We start from the raw sequence: 18124 nt of genomic DNA, 5'->3' as shown, positions 1-18124 counted from the left end.
CTGAGACTGTGAAAAAAAAAATCGAGAGTGTGTGAGAGGACTCACGGAGTACCGGAGATGTGAGTACTCTCCGGAGACACCACAATCTCGGTAACCTTGGCAACCCGGTGGGAGATTGCAGGGGAGTTTGAGCTTACACTGAAGACTGCACAAATCCTTTGTGAGGTCCTTGGGACAGAGCAGACGAATATTATACCCACAGCAGCCAGAGCTCAGACACTGACTGCCTTCAACTCTGCTCAGCTGTGCGGATTTACTTCCCTTCTGAATAAAAAGAGAGAGAGAAAGAGAGAGAGAGAGAGAGAGAGAGAGAGAGAGATTTACCATGTCTAATCTGGTGTGTCACCATTGGCACAACCTTAACCCTGAAGAACCGAACAGAGCTTGCTGGTCACACCCTTCACAAGCCTCTAAGGATCCATCAAAAGCAGACAGTCCACTTAATCTAGGGTCATAGTATAACTAGAAAAACCACTACAGTGAAGAAACCAAAGAATATCTCCACAGTGCCAAGCAACAAACGCAGAAACCGAGAAAACAAGAACAAGGAAGACATTATGATGCCCCCAAATGAACAAGACACTCCAATTCAAGATTATGAAGATGATGAGACAGAAGAAATGCAAGATATGGATTTCAAAAAATTTATGATAAGAACATCTAGAAGTTATCAAAAACAAATTCTTGAACTACAGAAAGCCTTACTGGACAGGATAGAAAATCTCTCTCGTGAAAATAAAATCTTAAGGAGGAATCAAAATGAAATGAAGAAACTAGTAGAACATGAAACTGTGATAGTGAAGAGAAATCAAAATGAAATGAAGAATTCAATAGATCAAATGACAAATGCATTAGAGAGCCTTAAAAACAAAGTGAGTGAAGCAGAAGAGAGAATATCAGACTTAGAAGACAGAGCACAGGAAAGTATACAGTCAAACCAAAAAAAGAAGAGGAAATTAGAAATCTAAAAAAAATATTGTCAGGAATCTACAGGATACTATTAAAAAACCCAACATTCGGGTTCTAGGAGGTCCTGAAGACATGGAGAGGGAGAAAGGATTAGAAGGCCTTTTTAGTGAGATATTAGCAGAAAACTTCCGGGGTTTGGAGAAGGATAGAGATATCGTAGTACAGGAAGTTCATAGAACCCCTAATAAACATGACCAAAAGAGATCCTCACCACGACACGTGGTAATTAAACTTACCACAGTGAAACATAAAGAAAAGATCCTAAAATGTACAAGAGAGAAACGTCAGATTACTCTCAGAGGATTGCCAATGAGACTCACAGCACACTTCTCATCAGAAACCCTACAGGCTAGGAGGGAATGGCAAGATATAGCCCAGGTACAAAGAGAGAAAAACTGCCAGCCCAGAATATTATATCCTGCAAAGCTCTCATTTGTGAATGAAGGTGAAATAAAGACCTTTCATAGCAAACAGAAATTGAAAGAATTTGTCGCCACTCGTCCAGTCCTATAAAAGATGCTTAAATATGTATTACACGGCCGGCGCCGCGGTTCACTAGGCTAATCCTCTGCCTTGCAACGCTAGCACACCGGGTTCTAGTCCCGGTCGGGGTGCCAGATTCTGTCCCAGTTGCCCCTCTTCCAGGCCAGCTCTCTGCTGTGGCCAGGGAGGGCAGTGGAGGTTGGCCCAAGTGCTTGGGCCCTGCACCCCATGGGAGACCAGGATAAGTACCTGGCTCCTGGCTTCAGATCAGCGCAGTGCGCCGGCCGCAGCACACTGACCACGGCGGCCATTGGAGGGTGAACCAACGGCAAAGGAAGACTTTTCTCTCTGTCTCTCTCTCTCACTGTCCACTCTGCCTGTCAAAAAAAAAAAAAAAAAAAAAAGATGTATTACACACAGAAACATGGCCATCAATATGAAAGAAGGTAAAGGAATAAAACCTCACAGTAAAAGATCCCAGGAAGTTCAAAGCATATATTAGAAAATATCTTTGGGAAAATGGCAGGGCAAAGTTACTACTTATCAATAGTCACATTGAACACTAATGGACTCAACTCTCCAGTTCAAAGACACAGAATGGCTGAATGGATTAAGGAACAAAACCCATCTATTTGCTGCTTACAAGAAACACATCTTTCCAACAAAGATTCATGCAGACTGAATGTGAAAGGTTGGAAAAAGATATTCCATGCCAACAGAAACCAAAAAAAAAAAAAAAAAAAAAAAAAAAAAAAAAAAAAGCTGGCGTAGCCTTATTAATGTGTTAAATTATTATTTAACACAAAAACTGTTAAGAGAGACAAAGAGGGGCACTATATAATGATTAAGGGTTCAATTCAACAGGAAGTTGTAACTATTATAAATGTATATGCACCTAATTACAGGGCACCGGTTTATTTAAAAGATATGTTAAGGGACTTAAAGGGAGACTTAGACTCCAATACAATAGTACTGGGGGACTTCAACACTCCACTCTCAGAAACAGATCAACCGGACAGAAGATCAACAAGGAAACAGCAGATTTAATCAACACTGTAGCCCAAATGTATCTAACAGATATCTACAGAACTTTCAATCCTTCCTCTAATGATTTTACATTCTTCTCAGCAGTGCATGGAACCTACTCTAGGACTGACCACATACTAGGCCATAAAGCAAGTCTCAGCAAATTCAAAAGAATTAGCATCATACCGTGAAGCTTCTCAGTCCACAGTGGAATGAAGCTGGAAATTAGCAACTCATGAATCCCTAGAGCATATGCAAACACATGGAGGCTGAACAACATGCTCCTGAATGAACACTGGGTCATTCAAGAAATCAAAAGAGAAATCAGAAATTTTCTGGAAGTAAATGAGGATAACAACACAACATATCAAAACTTATGGGATACAGCAAAAGCAGTGTTAAGAGAAAAGTTGATAGCAATAGGTGCCTACATCAAGAAATTGGAAAGGCACCAAATAAATGAGCTTTTAATGCATCTCAAGGTTCTAGAAAAAATGCAGCAAACCAGACCCAAATCTAGTAGGAGAAGAGAAATAATTAAAATCAGAGGAGAAATCAACAGAATTGAATCAAAAAAACATTACAAAAAATCAGCCAAACGAAGAGCTGGTTTTTTGAAAAAATAAACAAAATCAACACCCCATTGGCCCAACTAACTAAAAAAAGAAGAGAAAAGACCCAAATCAATAAAATCAGAGATGAAAAAGGAAACGTAACGACACCACAGAAATAAAAAGAATCATCAGAAATTACTACAAGGACTTAAATGCCAGCAAACAGGGAAACCTATCAGAAATGGATAGATTCCTGGACACATGCAACCTACCTAAATTGAACCATGAAGACATAGAAAACCTAAACAGACCCATAACTGAGACAGAAATTGAAACAGTAATAAAGGTTCTCCCAACAAAGAAAAGCCCAGGACCAGATGGATTCACAGCTGAATTCTACCAGACATTTAAATAACTAACTCCAATTCTTCTCAAACTATTCAGAACAATTGAAAGAGAGGGAATCCTCCCAAATTCTTTCTATGAAGCCAGCATCACCTTAATCCCTAAGCCGGAGAAAGAAAATTACAGACCAATATCCCTGATGAACATAGACACAAAAATCCTCAATAAAATTCTGGCCAATAGAATGCAACAACACATCAGAAAGATCATCCACCCAGACCAAGTGGGATTTATCCCTGGTATGCAGGGATGATTCAATGTTCGCAAATCAATCAATGTGATTCACCACATTAACAGACTGCAGAAGAAAAACCATATGATTATCTCAATAGATGCAGAGAAAGCATTTGATAAAATACAACAATGATGAAAACTCTAAGCAAATTGGGTACAGAAGGAACATTCCTCAATACAATCAAAGCAATTTATGAAAAACCCACGGCAAGCATCCTACTGAATGGGGGAAAGTTGGAAGCATTTCCACTGAGATCTGGTACCAGACAGGGATACCCACTCTCACCACTGCTATTCAATAGAGTTCTGGAAGTTTTAGCCAGAGCCATCACACAAGAAAAAGAAATTAAAGGAATACAAATTGGAAAGGAAGAAGTCAAACTATCCCTCTTTGCAGATGATATGATACCTTATTTAGGAGATCCAAAGAACTCTACTAAGAGATTACTGGAACTCATAGAAGAGTATGGCAAAGTAGCAGGATATAAAATGAATGCACAAAAATCAACAGCCTTTGTATACACAGGCAATGCCATGGCTGAGAAAGAACTTTTAAGATCAATCCCATTCACAATAGCTACAAAAACAATTAAATACTTTGGAATAAACTTAACCAAGGACGTTAAAGATCTCTATGATGAGAATTACAAAATATTTAAGAAAGAAGTAGAAGAGGATTCCAAAAAACGGAAAAATCTCCCATGCTCATGGATTGGAAGAATCAATATCATCAAAATGTCCATTCTCCCAAAAGCAATTTATAGATTCAATGCGATGCCAATCAAAATATCAAAGACATTCTTCTCAGATCTGGAAAAAAATGATGCTGAAATTCATATTGAGACACAGGAGACCTCAAATAGCTAAAGCAATTTTGTACAACAAAAACAAAGCTGGAGGCATCACAATACCAGATTTCAGGACATACCACAGGGCAGGTGTAATCAAAACAGCATGGTACTGGTACAGAAACAGATGGATAAACCAATGGAACAGAATAGAAACACCAAAAATCAATCCAAACATCTATAGCCAACTTATATTTGATCAAGGATCTAAAACCAAGTCCTGGAGTAAGGACAGTCTATTCAATAAATGGTGCTGGGAAAACTGGATTTCCATGTGCAGAAGCATGAAGCAAGACCCCTACCTTTCACCTTACACAAAATCCACTTAACATGGATTAAAGATCTAAATCTCACCCAACACCATTAAATTATTAGAGAACATTGGAGAAACCCTGCAAGATATAGGCACCGGCAAAGACTTCTTGGAAAAGACCCCAGAAGCACAGGCAGTCAAACCCAAAATTAACAATTAGGATTGCATCAAACTGAGAAGTTTTGGTACTGCAAAAGAAACAGTCAGGAAAGTGAAGAGGCAACCGACAGAATGGGAAAAAATATTTGCAAACTATGCAACTGATAAAGCATTAATAACCAGAATCTACAAAGAAATCAAGAAACTCCACAAAATCAAAACAAACAACCCACTTAAGAAATGGGCCAAGGGCCTCAACAGACATTTTTTAAAAGAGGAAATCCAAATGGCCAACAGACACATGAAAAAATGTTCAATATCACTAGCCATCAGGGAAATGCAAATCAAGACCACAATGAGGTTTCACCTCACCCCGGTTAGAATGGCTCACATACAGAAATCTACCAACAACAAATGCTGGCTGAGGATGTAGGGAAAAAGGGACACTAACCCACTGTTGGTGGGAATGCAAACTGGTAAAGCCACTATGGAAGTCAGTCTGGAGATTCCTCAGAAACCTGAATATAACCCTACCATACAACCCAGCCATCGCACTCCTTGGAATTTACCCAAAGGAAATTAAATTGGCAAACAAAAAAGCTGTCTGCACCTTAATGTTTATTGCAGCTCAATTCACAATAGCTAAGACCTGGAATCAACCTAAATGCCCATCGACAGTAGACTGGATAAAGAAATTATGGGACATGTACTCTATAGAATACAGCAGTCAAAAACAATGAAATCTGGTCATTTGCAACAAAATGGAGGAATCTGGAACACATCATGCTGAGTGAAATAAGCCAGTCCCAAAGGGACAAATATCATATGTTCTCCCTGATTGGTGACAACTAACCGAGAACCAAAAAGGAAACCTGTTGAAGTGAAATGGACACTATGAGAAACAGTGACTTGATCAGCCCTTGTCCTGACTGTTGATGAACAACTTAATACTTTATCCCTTTTATTATTTTTTGTTCTACTTAATACTATTGGTTGAACTCTGTACTTAACACACAATTATGCTTAGGTGTTTTCATTTAACTGAAAAGTGATCCCTGTTAAATATAAGAGTGGGAATAAGAGAGGGAGGAGATATAAAATTTGGGACATACTCAATCTGACTTGCCCCAAATGGTAGAGTTAGAAACGTGCCAGGGGATTCCAATTCAATCCCATCAAGGTGGCATGTACCAATGCCATCTCACTATTCCAAGTGGTCAATTTTAGTTCACAACTGATCATACTGATAGGTCTAAGAGTCAAAGGGATCACATAAACAAGACGAGTGTCTGCTAATACTAACTGATAAAATTAAGAAGGAGAGAATGATCCAACATGGGAAGTGGGATACACAGCAGACTCATAGAATGGCAGATGTCCTAAACAGCACTCTGGCCTCAGAATCAGCCACTAAGGCATACAGTTCTGGCTGAAGAGCCCATGAGAGTACTTTAGGCATGGAAAGCCAAGACACCCTGTCAAAAAAAAAAAAAAAAAAAAGGACCTAAATGAAAGATCTCCGCGAGTGAGATCCCAGTGGAAAGAACGGGCCATCAAAGGAGATACCTTTCTCTGAAGGGAGGAGAGAACTTCCACTTTGACTATGACCTTGTCTAAACAAGATAAGAGTCGGAGAACTCAAAAGGCTTCCATAGCCTTGGTAACTCACGACAAGAGCTTAGGGTGATTACTGATGCCATAAACAAGAGTGTCAATTTGTTAAGTCAACAATAGGAGTCACTGTGCACTTACTCCTCATGTAGGATCTCTGTCCTTAATGAGCTGTACATTGTGATTTAATGCTATAACTAGTACTCAAAGAGTATTTTACACTTTGTGTTTCTGTGTGGGTGCAAACTGTTGAAAGCTTTACTTAATATATGCTAAATTTATCTTCTGTATATAAAGATAATTGAAAATGAATCTTGATGCGAATGGAATGGGAGAGGGAGCAGGAGATGGGAAGGTTGCAGGTGGGAAAGAAGTTATGGGGAGGGGGAAGCCATTGTAATCCATAAACAGTACTTTGGAAATTTATATTTATTAAATAAAAGTTAAAGAATGATTAATAGGCTATAAATCACAGTATATTTAAATAATTTAATTGCCTATTTATATATTTCATTTTTGGAAGACCAACAAAACTCTTCTTAATATGATACAGGATGTATTATACATATATTTTCCCAGACTTACTTGCTCAACTTCTCTGTTGAGGGAATCTACTTTTTCTTTTAATCTGTTACCCTCTGCCTCAGCAGTGATAAGTTCCAACTTAAGGGTATTGTTGTCCGCCTCTAATTGACGGGACTTATTTTCCCAGCTTTCAGCATCTTCATTGGCTTTTCGAAGTTGGTCCATCATTTGCCGATTCTCAGATTCCTAAAAAGTAAACCTTAGGTGTTACTTTAAAACTTTCAAAATGTTCAATATATGACATAAATCAAACATTTTCCAGGTAATTGGGAATTCACCTGCCATGTGCAGCATTTATAATATAAACTTCTGGAAACCCATCCTTACTCTAAGTTTAGAAAACTGGTTATCCTGCTATTTACAAAAGGGAATGAGACCAGGACCTTCCCTGCTTCCTGAGTCACATTCATCTTGCTAATAAATTACTCTTCTCTTTAGGACCTGAATGAATACATTCTTATATTTCCTCTGTTCAAACTAAATTTTTCATTGCTTTCATTTCCCATAAGTCTGTTTACTACTTGCTAGTCTGGTTTCTACACCAGACTAGTATTCCCTAGTTCCAGACCACTTCATTGGGTTGTACTGGCTCCAGACTTTACCACTGCTTGCATATCTTTTACAAATTTACTTATTTTCTTATTTATTTATTTATTTTTGAGAGAGAGTGTGTGTTATCCAGTGTTTTACTCCCCCAAATACCTTCAGTGGCTGGGATTGAGCTTGGTCTAAAGCAGGGAGCCAGAAAATCCACATGGGTCTCCCATATGGGAGGCAGGGATCAAACTTCTTGAGCCATCAGCACTGCCCCTACTGTCCACATCAACAGGAAGCAAGAGTCAGGAGTTGGAGCTAGGAACTCCCACGTGGGCCATCAGTGTTCCAATCGGTATCCTAACTTCTAGGCTAAATGCCCACTACATTCTTGTGTATCTTTCATGTCAATTTCTGATAATTCTCCTGGCTTGGCACATTCCCTGTGTCATTTCTGTCTTTCAATCAGAGCTCCAGTCTTAATTTCCTTTATCATGTACTGTTGCATGATTCACTCTTCCTGCTCTTCTAGTAACTTACCTGAAATTGTTCAGATGCAAAATACCCCACTAGTCATAAACAGTATGCACAAATCACAAATATACATTCATGTATAAATTGGGCACACAATACAGAATCAGATTTTTAAAACTTTTTAAGTTCTATTATAAGTAGACTGACTAAAGCAGGATCTTATTTCTACAGGGAAAAATTCAACTCTACAAACAATATACTGAGTCATATGCATTATGCTTTTTAAAATATTTACTTATTTATTTTAGAAGAGAGGAAAGAAGAAAAGAGAAGAAGAAAGAAAAATAGGAGAGATGTCTCATCATTCCCCAAATGCCCACAGTAGCTGGGACTGAGCCAGGCTGAAGCCAGGAGTCAGGAACTACATCCGGGTCTCCCAAATCGGAGGCATGGACTCAACTATCTGAATCATCACTGCTCTGTCCTACAGTCTGCATTAGCAGGAGGCTGGAGTCAGAAGACTGAGCCAGGGGCTTGAACAGCATTCTGGTAAGCGATGCAGTCATCCCAAATGGCAGCTTAACCTGCCATGCCACTAACCTGATTCAGAAGGCTTATGGAGTGATACATTATTTACTGCAATTTGGTCATTTCATTTAGCCCAGTTTTTCTGACAGGGAAATGTTCGATTTATTAACAGATAAAGTAGAAAGAGCTCTCTTGCAAGTTGGCCATATATCATAATACTAGAATATGCTTTTAAAAAATATAGCCCAATAGGTGTGGATGTTCAATCTAGTGATTAAGACACCAATGTCCCATATCCAAGTGCCTGGTTTGAGTCCCAGCTACTTTGTGCTTCCAATCTAGCTTCCAGATAACATGCCTGGGAGGCAACAGATTATGGTCCAAGTATGGGGGCTCCTGTCACCCTCTTAGAAGACCTGGATGGAGTTCCTGGTTCCTGGCTCCCAGTTTCAGCCTGCCTTAGCCTGGCTGATGTGGGAGTAAATTAGTGGATGGAAGATTGGTACCTCTTTCTGTCTCTCTCTCTCTCTCTCTCTAATAAATGAATCTTTTTTAAAAGATGTTTTATAGTCTTACAATTATGATTAGTAAGAGACTGGTTGAAATTCAGTGAATATTGGGGCTGGCGCTGTGGCACAACAGGTTAATGCCCTGGCCTGAAGCACCGGCATCCCATATGGGAGCCAGTTCAAGACTGGGCTGCTCCACTTCCAATCCAGCTCTCTGCTATGGCCTGGGAAAGCAGCAGAGAATGGCCCAAGTCCTTGGACCCCTGCACCCGCGTGGGAGACCTGGAAGAAGCTCCTGGCTCCTGGCTTCGGATAGGCGCAGCTCCAGCCGTTGTGGCCAACTGGTGAGTGAACCATTGGATGGAAGATCTCTCTTTCTCTCTGCCTTTCCTCTCTCTGTGTAACTCTGACTTTCAAATAAAATAAATAATCTTTAAAAAAAAAAAAAAAGAAGAAGAAATTCAGTGAATATTGCCACCTTGTGGCCTCTAATGTGAAAGAGCTTCGCCAAGTCTGTCAAATTTATATACTAAACTACTTTACTAGCTTTTAAGATTCAGATAATCCAAATGTTCCAGCAGGAATATGATGTATGGTTTCCCTGATTGTACTAAAACAGTTGGTTACAGAGTGTGTACTTGGGATTTTGTGGTACAATATACATTAGCTGAATTTTACTCTCATCAACCTTTCTCTTTTTTAACTCTGTTGTACTTATTGTCTATGTCACTCTCTTTGAACTGCCTTTCATTTCAGCTTTATGTAGTGTGGTGTGGAGGTCCTGCCTCCTCAGTAATGCCATGTATTTCATGAGGATAGGAACCACTAATAGCATTTAGTTTTGTGACCAGGTAACATGTGGCTCAGAGCAAAAAAAGATTACCATAAAATATCTCATGTCCTTCAACTACTCGGTGCCTCTCTCTCTTGGCAACCAGAGCCCATATTACTTCCCTTCTGAATGTTGCCCTTGAGGCTAGGACAGCGCAGATAACATCATAAAGAACATGAAAGAATTCTTGGGTATTCTCTGTGCTGTTTTTCAGAATCTCTTACTGTATGGTGCCAATCCCATCCTTTACAAGGCCCCCTCTGGCTGCCCACAGGCTCACTGCAAACACTCTACCTCTCTCAATTAGAGTCCTTTGCACTTTTTGCTTCAATTAGTGTTACAGCCTCCCTAACTGCTCCCCCTCATTCTCCTTGTTACCCTTCTGACTTATTCTCCCTAACATTTCCAGCATAATCTTTATAACTATTTTTTTCTAAAAGGCAATTCTCAAATAACTTCTGTGCTTAAGTTTAATGAAAGCTTTCACTTTAATGAAAAACGAAGTTTTAAGAAGGCCCTTCTTATTGCTCTCTTACCACCCACCCACACACTCCACTGTAGCTACAGGAACTGTACTCCCCTCTCCACCCCTCACATCTTCGCTCATGCTATTCCCACTTCTTGGGGAGCCACTCTGTTTCCACCGATCTTCATTTCTGGCACCTCAGCACCTAGCATACTGCAGTGTGAGTGAATGAAGTACCCCACACTACTTGATGGCCTTTCCCTATCAAAATGGACCTGTGATTCATTCTCTCCAGGCGGGTGTCTAGACTCATCAAGTGTTGTAAAGTCCAATCTCAAAAACAAATTCATGCCAGATGCTTTAGAGAAGCTTGATGTATAATGTCTAAAAATATAATTCTAGCTTCTAAAAGCTCCAATTCCTAAAGGTAAACTTTCAGGTAATATGACTGACAGACTAGAGAGACAAGGGAATTGTCTAACACAGGCTGAAAGCTTATGTTGTTTCAGATATTCACTTATTTATTTCTGACCTAATTCAGAATAGATTTAGATGGTTCTTTGTGCTCAGTCTTTTGCATACTGTATCTCTTGGGGCTGGCGCTGTGGCGCATCAAGTTAAAGCCCTGGCCTGAAGCGCCGGCATCCCACGTAGGTGCTGGTTCTAGTCCTGGCTGGTCCTCTTCCAATCCGGCATTCTGCTATGGCCTGGGAGAGCAGTAGAAGATGGCCTAAGTCCGTGGGAGACCTGGAGGAAGCTCCTGGCTCCTGGCTTCAGATTGGTGCAGCTCTGGCTGTTGGCGGCCAGTTGGGGAGTGAGCCAGAGGATGGAAGACCTCTCTCTCTGTCTCTCTCTCTCTTTCTGAAAATCTGTCTTTAAATAAATAAATAAATCTTTAAAAAATGAAACTTTAAAAATTATTTAAATACTGTATCTCATTTACTTGGATGTTCTTCCCAATTACACATGGAAAATGGAGACTCAGAGGAATTGCATAGCCCAGGTAAGTCCATGTCATTAGTGAGAAGAGGAACCATGTCTGTCTGAATCCCAGGGCTCCATCCTTTTACATATTACACTGAGGCATCTTAAAATCAAGAAGTATATGAAGCAACCTGCTTTGCCTGCATAACTCTGCTGTCTTACTGCCTCAAAGTATAGATCGTAATTTTGAAGTCCTTACAATCTCTTATTCCTGAAAGCCCTTAATAGTCGTATGTATACTATCAATAAACGCTTAAAATGTTTGTAAGGACAGGCATTTAATGCAATGGTTAAGACACTTCTTGCGGTATTTGCAACCCATATTGGAATACTTGGATTCGTCTTGGCTTTCCACCTCTGATTCTAGTTTCCTTGCTACTCTGGATGGAAGCAGTTGATGGCTCAAGAACTTGGGTCCCTGCCACCAACATGGGAAATCTGGATTGAGTTTCAGGCCTCTGGCTTCAGCCTGGCCCTGCCTCAGCTGCTGCAGAGATTTGGGAAGCAAATCAGTAGATAGAAGGTGTCTCTCTCTTCCAAATAAAATGTTTTAAAAAATTTAAAAAGATATGTTTGTGAATTGATACTACATGATACATTAAACAATAAACAGTTTGGAAGGAAACTATTCCCATTAATGGTTGAAGTTGTATGTAGGTAATACCATACCATAAAAATCCACCTGTACTATTTTAGATATTTTACGTAATGAACACATCTAATATTCTTTGCCAGGTTGTTTCTTCCAGGGTTGCCACACACGCACCCACACTTATTTGGAATCATCTGATGTCACATACATAAGTCTGGTCCACTGTTCACTAACAGACAATTGCAGAGAAGAGCCATCTGCTCTATGGTCCTAAGAAACAGATGGCTCCCTAACAGGGTGACCAGTCCTGATCTTCTACACAGTCAGGCAGAGTCTCTTCTGTTAGAGATCTGTAATAGAAAACTCCATTTTCAAATATAAGTGAGGCAAGTCAATTCTGACCCTTTGTCCTTCAATCAGTTTGGAAGATTTTGACTGTCTAGTTTGGCTGAGTAGCAAAGTAAAAGGGGAATATTCTTCTTTATTTTAATTTTTATTTATTTGAAAGCAGACACAAAGAGACAGAGACAGAAATACAGAGATCTTCCATCCACTGCTTCATTCCTCAAATACTCTGGGGCTGGGTCAGGCAGAAGTCAGCAGCTGGGAACCTAATTCAGGTCTCTCACGTAAGTGGCAGAAACCCAATTACTTGAATAATCACCTGCTGCCTCCTAAGGTGTGCATTAGCAAGAAGCTGGAGTCATAAGTGTGGAAGAGCTGGGACTGGAACGAGGCACTCTGAAACGGGATTGCAGACATCCTTGTCATCTTAACCAATGCACCAAATGCTTGACCCACATTCTTAAGCATTTCTGGACACTGGGGACATTCTAAATATACAGTTAATACACCATTGTCAAAACAAATATAAGATATGTATTAAAAGAAAACCTGATTCAACTGTCTTAATGAGTATAATTGATTACTAAATTAACTCTTATGAAATCTCTTGGGTATCATGAGCAAAGAGAAAAAACTGTATACATACTTCAGACTTCAATATATTCTTCAGCTTATTAACCTCCAAATTAGTATCTTGGACCTTCTGCTTTATGTCATTAAGCTCATTGTGAGTATCATTCAATTTTTTGGACAGTGCCTATGGTGAAAAAAAGACAGCTAGATTTGACTATAAAATATTTAAAAATTCCTATATGTTAAGATATCATAAATATTTTTAAAATATATGCTACAAGTATAACACTTTTTTAAGGTTCTAAAAGTTTTTATCATCACTTGTTGATTTATTTAAATACTGGCCCCTCAGTAAGGGAAGTACTTCTTAAATGTTTAGAACAAATCTTTTATGTCTCCATTCCTTCTTTTAATATTTAATACTTAGGTCTGAGAATTTCATTTAGAAATTGCATCTAGGTTTTCCTATAAAATAAAATGAGGGCTGTGCCTAGGAAATAACTGCATTCTTGGAGAACGAAACCCTTGGAACATGTGTACCTGGTTTTCTTGTTTAGCTTTAGCAAACTGTTCTTGGAGATTGTCATTGTCATGAGCCAAGATATCTCTTTCCCTGGCAATTTGGGCCAGCTCATCATTTGTTTCATCCAATTGTCGGCGCATTCTGGAAATGTCTTGTTCACACATAATTAGGGCTTCAGTAGACTGTCTATTCCACAAATCAAATAGCACATAAGAAGAGACATTTTACTGAAACAGAATAACAAATTCTCACAAGACAGAAGATGGACAGTTAGCATGAAAACATTTGAGGAGGTTTTTAATATATGTAAGTGCACAGGAATAAATTCTGCTGATACAGTACATTCCAATCTATGTTGCCATCATCTCACTATGAAGAGGGTACTAAATATACATAGCAGTCAACAACTTGCTATGCAGTTCAAAACTTTTGACACTCAAGGATAGGAAGACCTTCATCCCACCTATAGATGGAATGGCTCCGTTTCCTTTACAGAGTCCTCTTCCTCTGTCTCTTAAAAATCAACATTTTTGGCCAGCGCCATGGCTCACTTGGCTAATCCTCCGCCTGCGGTGCCGGCACCCCAGGGTTCTAGTCCTGGTTGTTCCTCTTCCAGTCCGGCTCTCTGAGTGTGGCCCAGGAGGGCAGAGGAGGATGGCCCAAGTGCTTGGGTGCCTGCACCCGCATGGGAGACTGGGAGTACCCGGCTCCTGGCTTCAGATCGGTGCAGCGCCGGCCATAGCAGCCATTAGGGGAGTGAATCAACAGAAGGAAGACCTCTCTCTCTCTCTCTCACTGTCTATAACTCTCTGTCTCTCTCTCTCACTGTCTAAGGCTGCCTGGCAAAAAATAAAAAAAAAAAATCTACATTTATCAGAACTCAAATCTTAGCCTCCTGGTTCTCACTCTGGCCCTTCTCTGATCAGATTGCATTCATGTTCGTAATTCCTAACCCCATCTATACCCAGATGACTCCGATGTCATTGTCTGCAGCCTTAGCCCCTCTGTTAGACTCCGGACTCAAATTTAACTATAACTGCTTACTTGACAGGTTTTCAGCAAGTGTCAAAGGCTCCTCAAATTCAGAGGTAAAACTATCTTTCTCGGCTGGCACCACGGCTCACTAGGCTAATCCTCCACCTGTGGCGCCGGCACCCGGGGTTCTAGTCCCGGTTAGGGCGCTGGATTCTGTCCCGGTTGTTCCTCTTCCAGTCCAGCTCTCTGCTGTGGCCCAGGAAGGCAGCGGAGGATGGCCCAAGGCCCTGCACTCGCATGGGAGACCAGGAGGAAGCACCTGGCTCCTGGCTTTGGATCGGCGCAGCGCACCCGTCGTAGCGGCTATTTGGGGGGTGAACCAACGGAAGGAAGACCTTTCTCTCTGTCTCTCACTGTCTAACTCTGCTTGTCCAAAAAACAAAACAAAACAAACAAAAAAAAAACCACAACTATCTTTCTTATTATGTTTCTGTCCTGTTCAGTATTCATCCCCATTCAGAAACACGACATTGTCCTAGAGTCTCTCCTACATAAGACCTTTGTCATCCCTAAACCCCAATTTACCAATAGCTCTTCTGCCTGGGCAGTCTCTTCAGAATTCTTTAATGATTTTTTATTGTCCAAAGGATAAAATCAAGACTCATTTTTCTGTAACATAGGCCTCTGTCTGCTTAGCCTCTCCTCCCTTGTAATTTAAGAGGCTCTTGAACAAATCTGTAGTTCTCTGTGGTTCTTTGCCTTTCTTTCTACTTTGAAATTCTTCAGTCTTTTATGTCCCTAAATAGATTTAGGTTTTCTTTTTCTTTTTTTATGCTTTATTTATTTATAGATTGGGGATTTTTTTGAATATTAGAGAGTTATTGCTTTATACCTCACACTATACCTCTTGTTTTTTACTATCTTTGTACCTAATATAGTATTCTGCCTCCAGTAAATTCTCAAATATTTGTTGAATGAATGATTTACCTTGATGCTTGCTCCATCTCAGCAATGATATTCTTCATGCCTGAAATGGTCTTTTCCTTGAAAAGTAATATAAGTATTACATTAAAAATTTATCTTCAACTTATTTTTTTAAAAACTGGATGAATAAAAAAATTCTCCTCCACTTTTGATTTCAATCTGATTTTAAACATTTATTGTCCTATTCTTCTTTTCTATACTTTAAATTTAGCATGTAAGTATGAATATTTGCATGTGGTAAAAACAATAGGTTATGCTCACGGACACGAAGCCTTCACTCAGATGTACTGATGTAAGATCAGTGTATCAAATATTTTGATAAAAGATGTTTTGTTGGGACAGGGAACAGGAAAGAAAACAGGAAGAGGGGAGAGAAAGTAGGTGGGAGGGCATGTATAGTGGGAAGAATTACTATGTTCCTGGAGTTGTATTTATGAAATGGGTGCAAACAAGTAAAAAAAAAAAACAAAAGATGTTTTGTGAATCATCCAACAACGCAAGAACCCCATAAGCCACTGTTTTTAGGCAAATTGACAGATTGGTACTACAGTGTCCTACCCTGGTAACAGGACAGATGTGCTTCCTTACCCTCTTCACGTTAAAAAGCTAGAGAAGTGAATGATGCATAACTAAAATTAGCTCTTAAAAATAACTTTCATCAGTTATATTCTTTATATTAGTCAGCAATAACATCTTCAAATAGCTGCTCCATGGAAGCACTCACAAACAGTATACTATTAATATTTTCAAGTTTTAGTTAATAAGGAGATAAAATTTGGTGTAGAAAAAAAGGTATAAGGCAGTAAACTATTTACATTCTCCTTTTGCCAAGATCTTGTGAGGGAGTAGAATTAGTGGAGTCGGTCAATGTTGAAGAGTTTGGATATCTTAGTATCTTCACTACCATTGTCATATCACCTTTTAAAACTTGAACTGAGCCTGAATTAGTCTAAGCCATAAGCAAACATTTACAGCTAACCTTAAGCCTAAAAAACAGTAGAGAAATCATTTTTTCACTAAATAATGACTAGATTTTACCCTGCTCTTTGAATTTTCAAACCCTGAATAACCAGGTAAAAAGATGAAAAATCAAAATTATATTTCTCAGTTCTGCTTCTGTCTTTTTACGGGCAGAATTTGTTTTTTGTGTGTGCCCACTACCTTCCTTTATCCATGTATTTCTTTCCAGGGTATTTTTAGCTATTCTTTCTCACCGTGTTTTCTGATAGGATGGTGGAAATTCCACACCTGGTAGTAATGGATATTGGAGTATAGCTAAAATACCCACTTACAAAACCAGTTACACTCCTTTAAGAAGGACAAGCCAGTGGAGGAAAAACCCAAAACCAAAATATCTCATAAAGCAGAATGTTTACATATTGAATTGAAACATAAATTAATATATTTTTAAACAAATTCTGAAGGATGAAGTGAATTTTTAGTGGCTCTAAAAATGTATTACCTGATTAAGTTTAAAATATACTTTAAATGCCTAAAAGTAATTATTTCTTTATCAATAAAAGTGCACCTTGAAAGTAAGACTCTCTAGGAAGATTGCAAAGTATCCAGGACAACAAAATTAATGGACAGAATTCAATAATATATCTTCTTAGTCTATTTTTCTCTTAATATGCCCCTGGTACCATTTCTCAAATTTACCATCATGAAACATTCCCATACAACCTCAGAATGCTTGTCCAACTGGGGATATATATTCAAGTTAACTGTTTAAATTCAGCCTGGACAGGATGGTCATAAATGTATTCAGAAAAAATTAACTGAAATTTTACACAAACAATTCTGGCTCATCTTCCTCAAAATTCTATGGACATGCTGCTGAGTTTTCTAACTGTAATTGACAGCAAGCAGTAAAACATATTCCAAAGCTATGGTGAGCAGAAAAATTTCACCTCATTCACTATACCTTATCACACCATACCATTTGCCATACCAATTTATTTCTATACTCTCTATAATCAATTGTAAAGTAGTACTACTTTTCCCTGAAGGGCATTTGTTAGTTCAGCTCTGAGATATTACAGAAGATACATGCTCTTTTGACTTTCTAACACTGTTTTAAAAGTTGTTTTCCCGTCAGAGGGTGGATGTATTCATTTATGCAAAGTCTTTGTGAGCTGGACTGAAACAGTATTCCTGCTGCAAGAAAGACACTGTCGGTACAGAGCAGAACGAAGGCAGCATTCATGTACTAGATATGGCAGGGGGAAGTGAGATTCAAAAGGATGTGAAGAATTACTTAGTGCTAGTGTTTTAAACAGAAATCATACTTAATTCAAAAATGTTTTTAAGATAAGGAGAAGCAAAATTCTACCTAAAAATCATAAAATTTCAAAAATAATCAATGAGCCTTATTAACAAGTTAGCTAGTATTTACTATCTCATACCTTTGATGACTTTCAGTTAGGCCCATGATACCAAATCTATTAGCCTCAATTTAATTTCCTCTCCAAATCTAAAAGTCAAAATCCTATGAATATTTTACCTGTATGTACCAAAGACAGTTCAGACTTAGAATGCCAATAATCTTCCTTGCTATACCTGTTTTCCTATGTTTAGAAACTATCCATGTAGTTTCCTAAATCGACATCTTGTCAATTTTACTTCTTTAATAGATCTATTTCTTTCTTTCTCTGATTCTGCCACCTTTCTGATACATG

The 18124-nt window shown here is 39.0% G+C and overlaps 1 protein-coding gene across 9 annotated transcripts in view; it reads right to left on the bottom strand.

Annotated features, from left to right (window-relative positions):
* Positions 1-18124, bottom strand: part of TSGA10 (testis specific 10) — a 134231-nt gene that overhangs the window by 46639 nt on the left and 69468 nt on the right. For 8 of the 9 annotated variants that reach the window (XM_089325997.1, XM_089325996.1, XM_089325998.1 and 5 more), the window contains 4 exons: positions 15450-15505; positions 13505-13673; positions 13038-13148; positions 7128-7313 (listed from right to left, as the gene is read on the bottom strand). In XM_089325997.1, coding sequence (XP_089182123.1) covers positions 7128-7313; positions 13038-13148; positions 13505-13673; positions 15450-15505 — 522 coding nt within the window. The remainder of the gene's footprint in view (positions 1-7127; positions 7314-13037; positions 13149-13504; positions 13674-15449; positions 15506-18124) is intronic. The other variant, XM_089326001.1, reaches the window with a different exon arrangement.

The sequence above is a fragment of the Oryctolagus cuniculus genome, chromosome 2, assembly GCF_051225735.1.
Source record: "Oryctolagus cuniculus isolate XC-2025 breed Fujian yellow rabbit chromosome 2, ASM5122573v1, whole genome shotgun sequence".
Taxonomy (NCBI): Eukaryota; Metazoa; Chordata; class Mammalia; order Lagomorpha; family Leporidae; genus Oryctolagus; species Oryctolagus cuniculus.
This window is presented reverse-complemented; position numbering and strand designations above follow the sequence as displayed.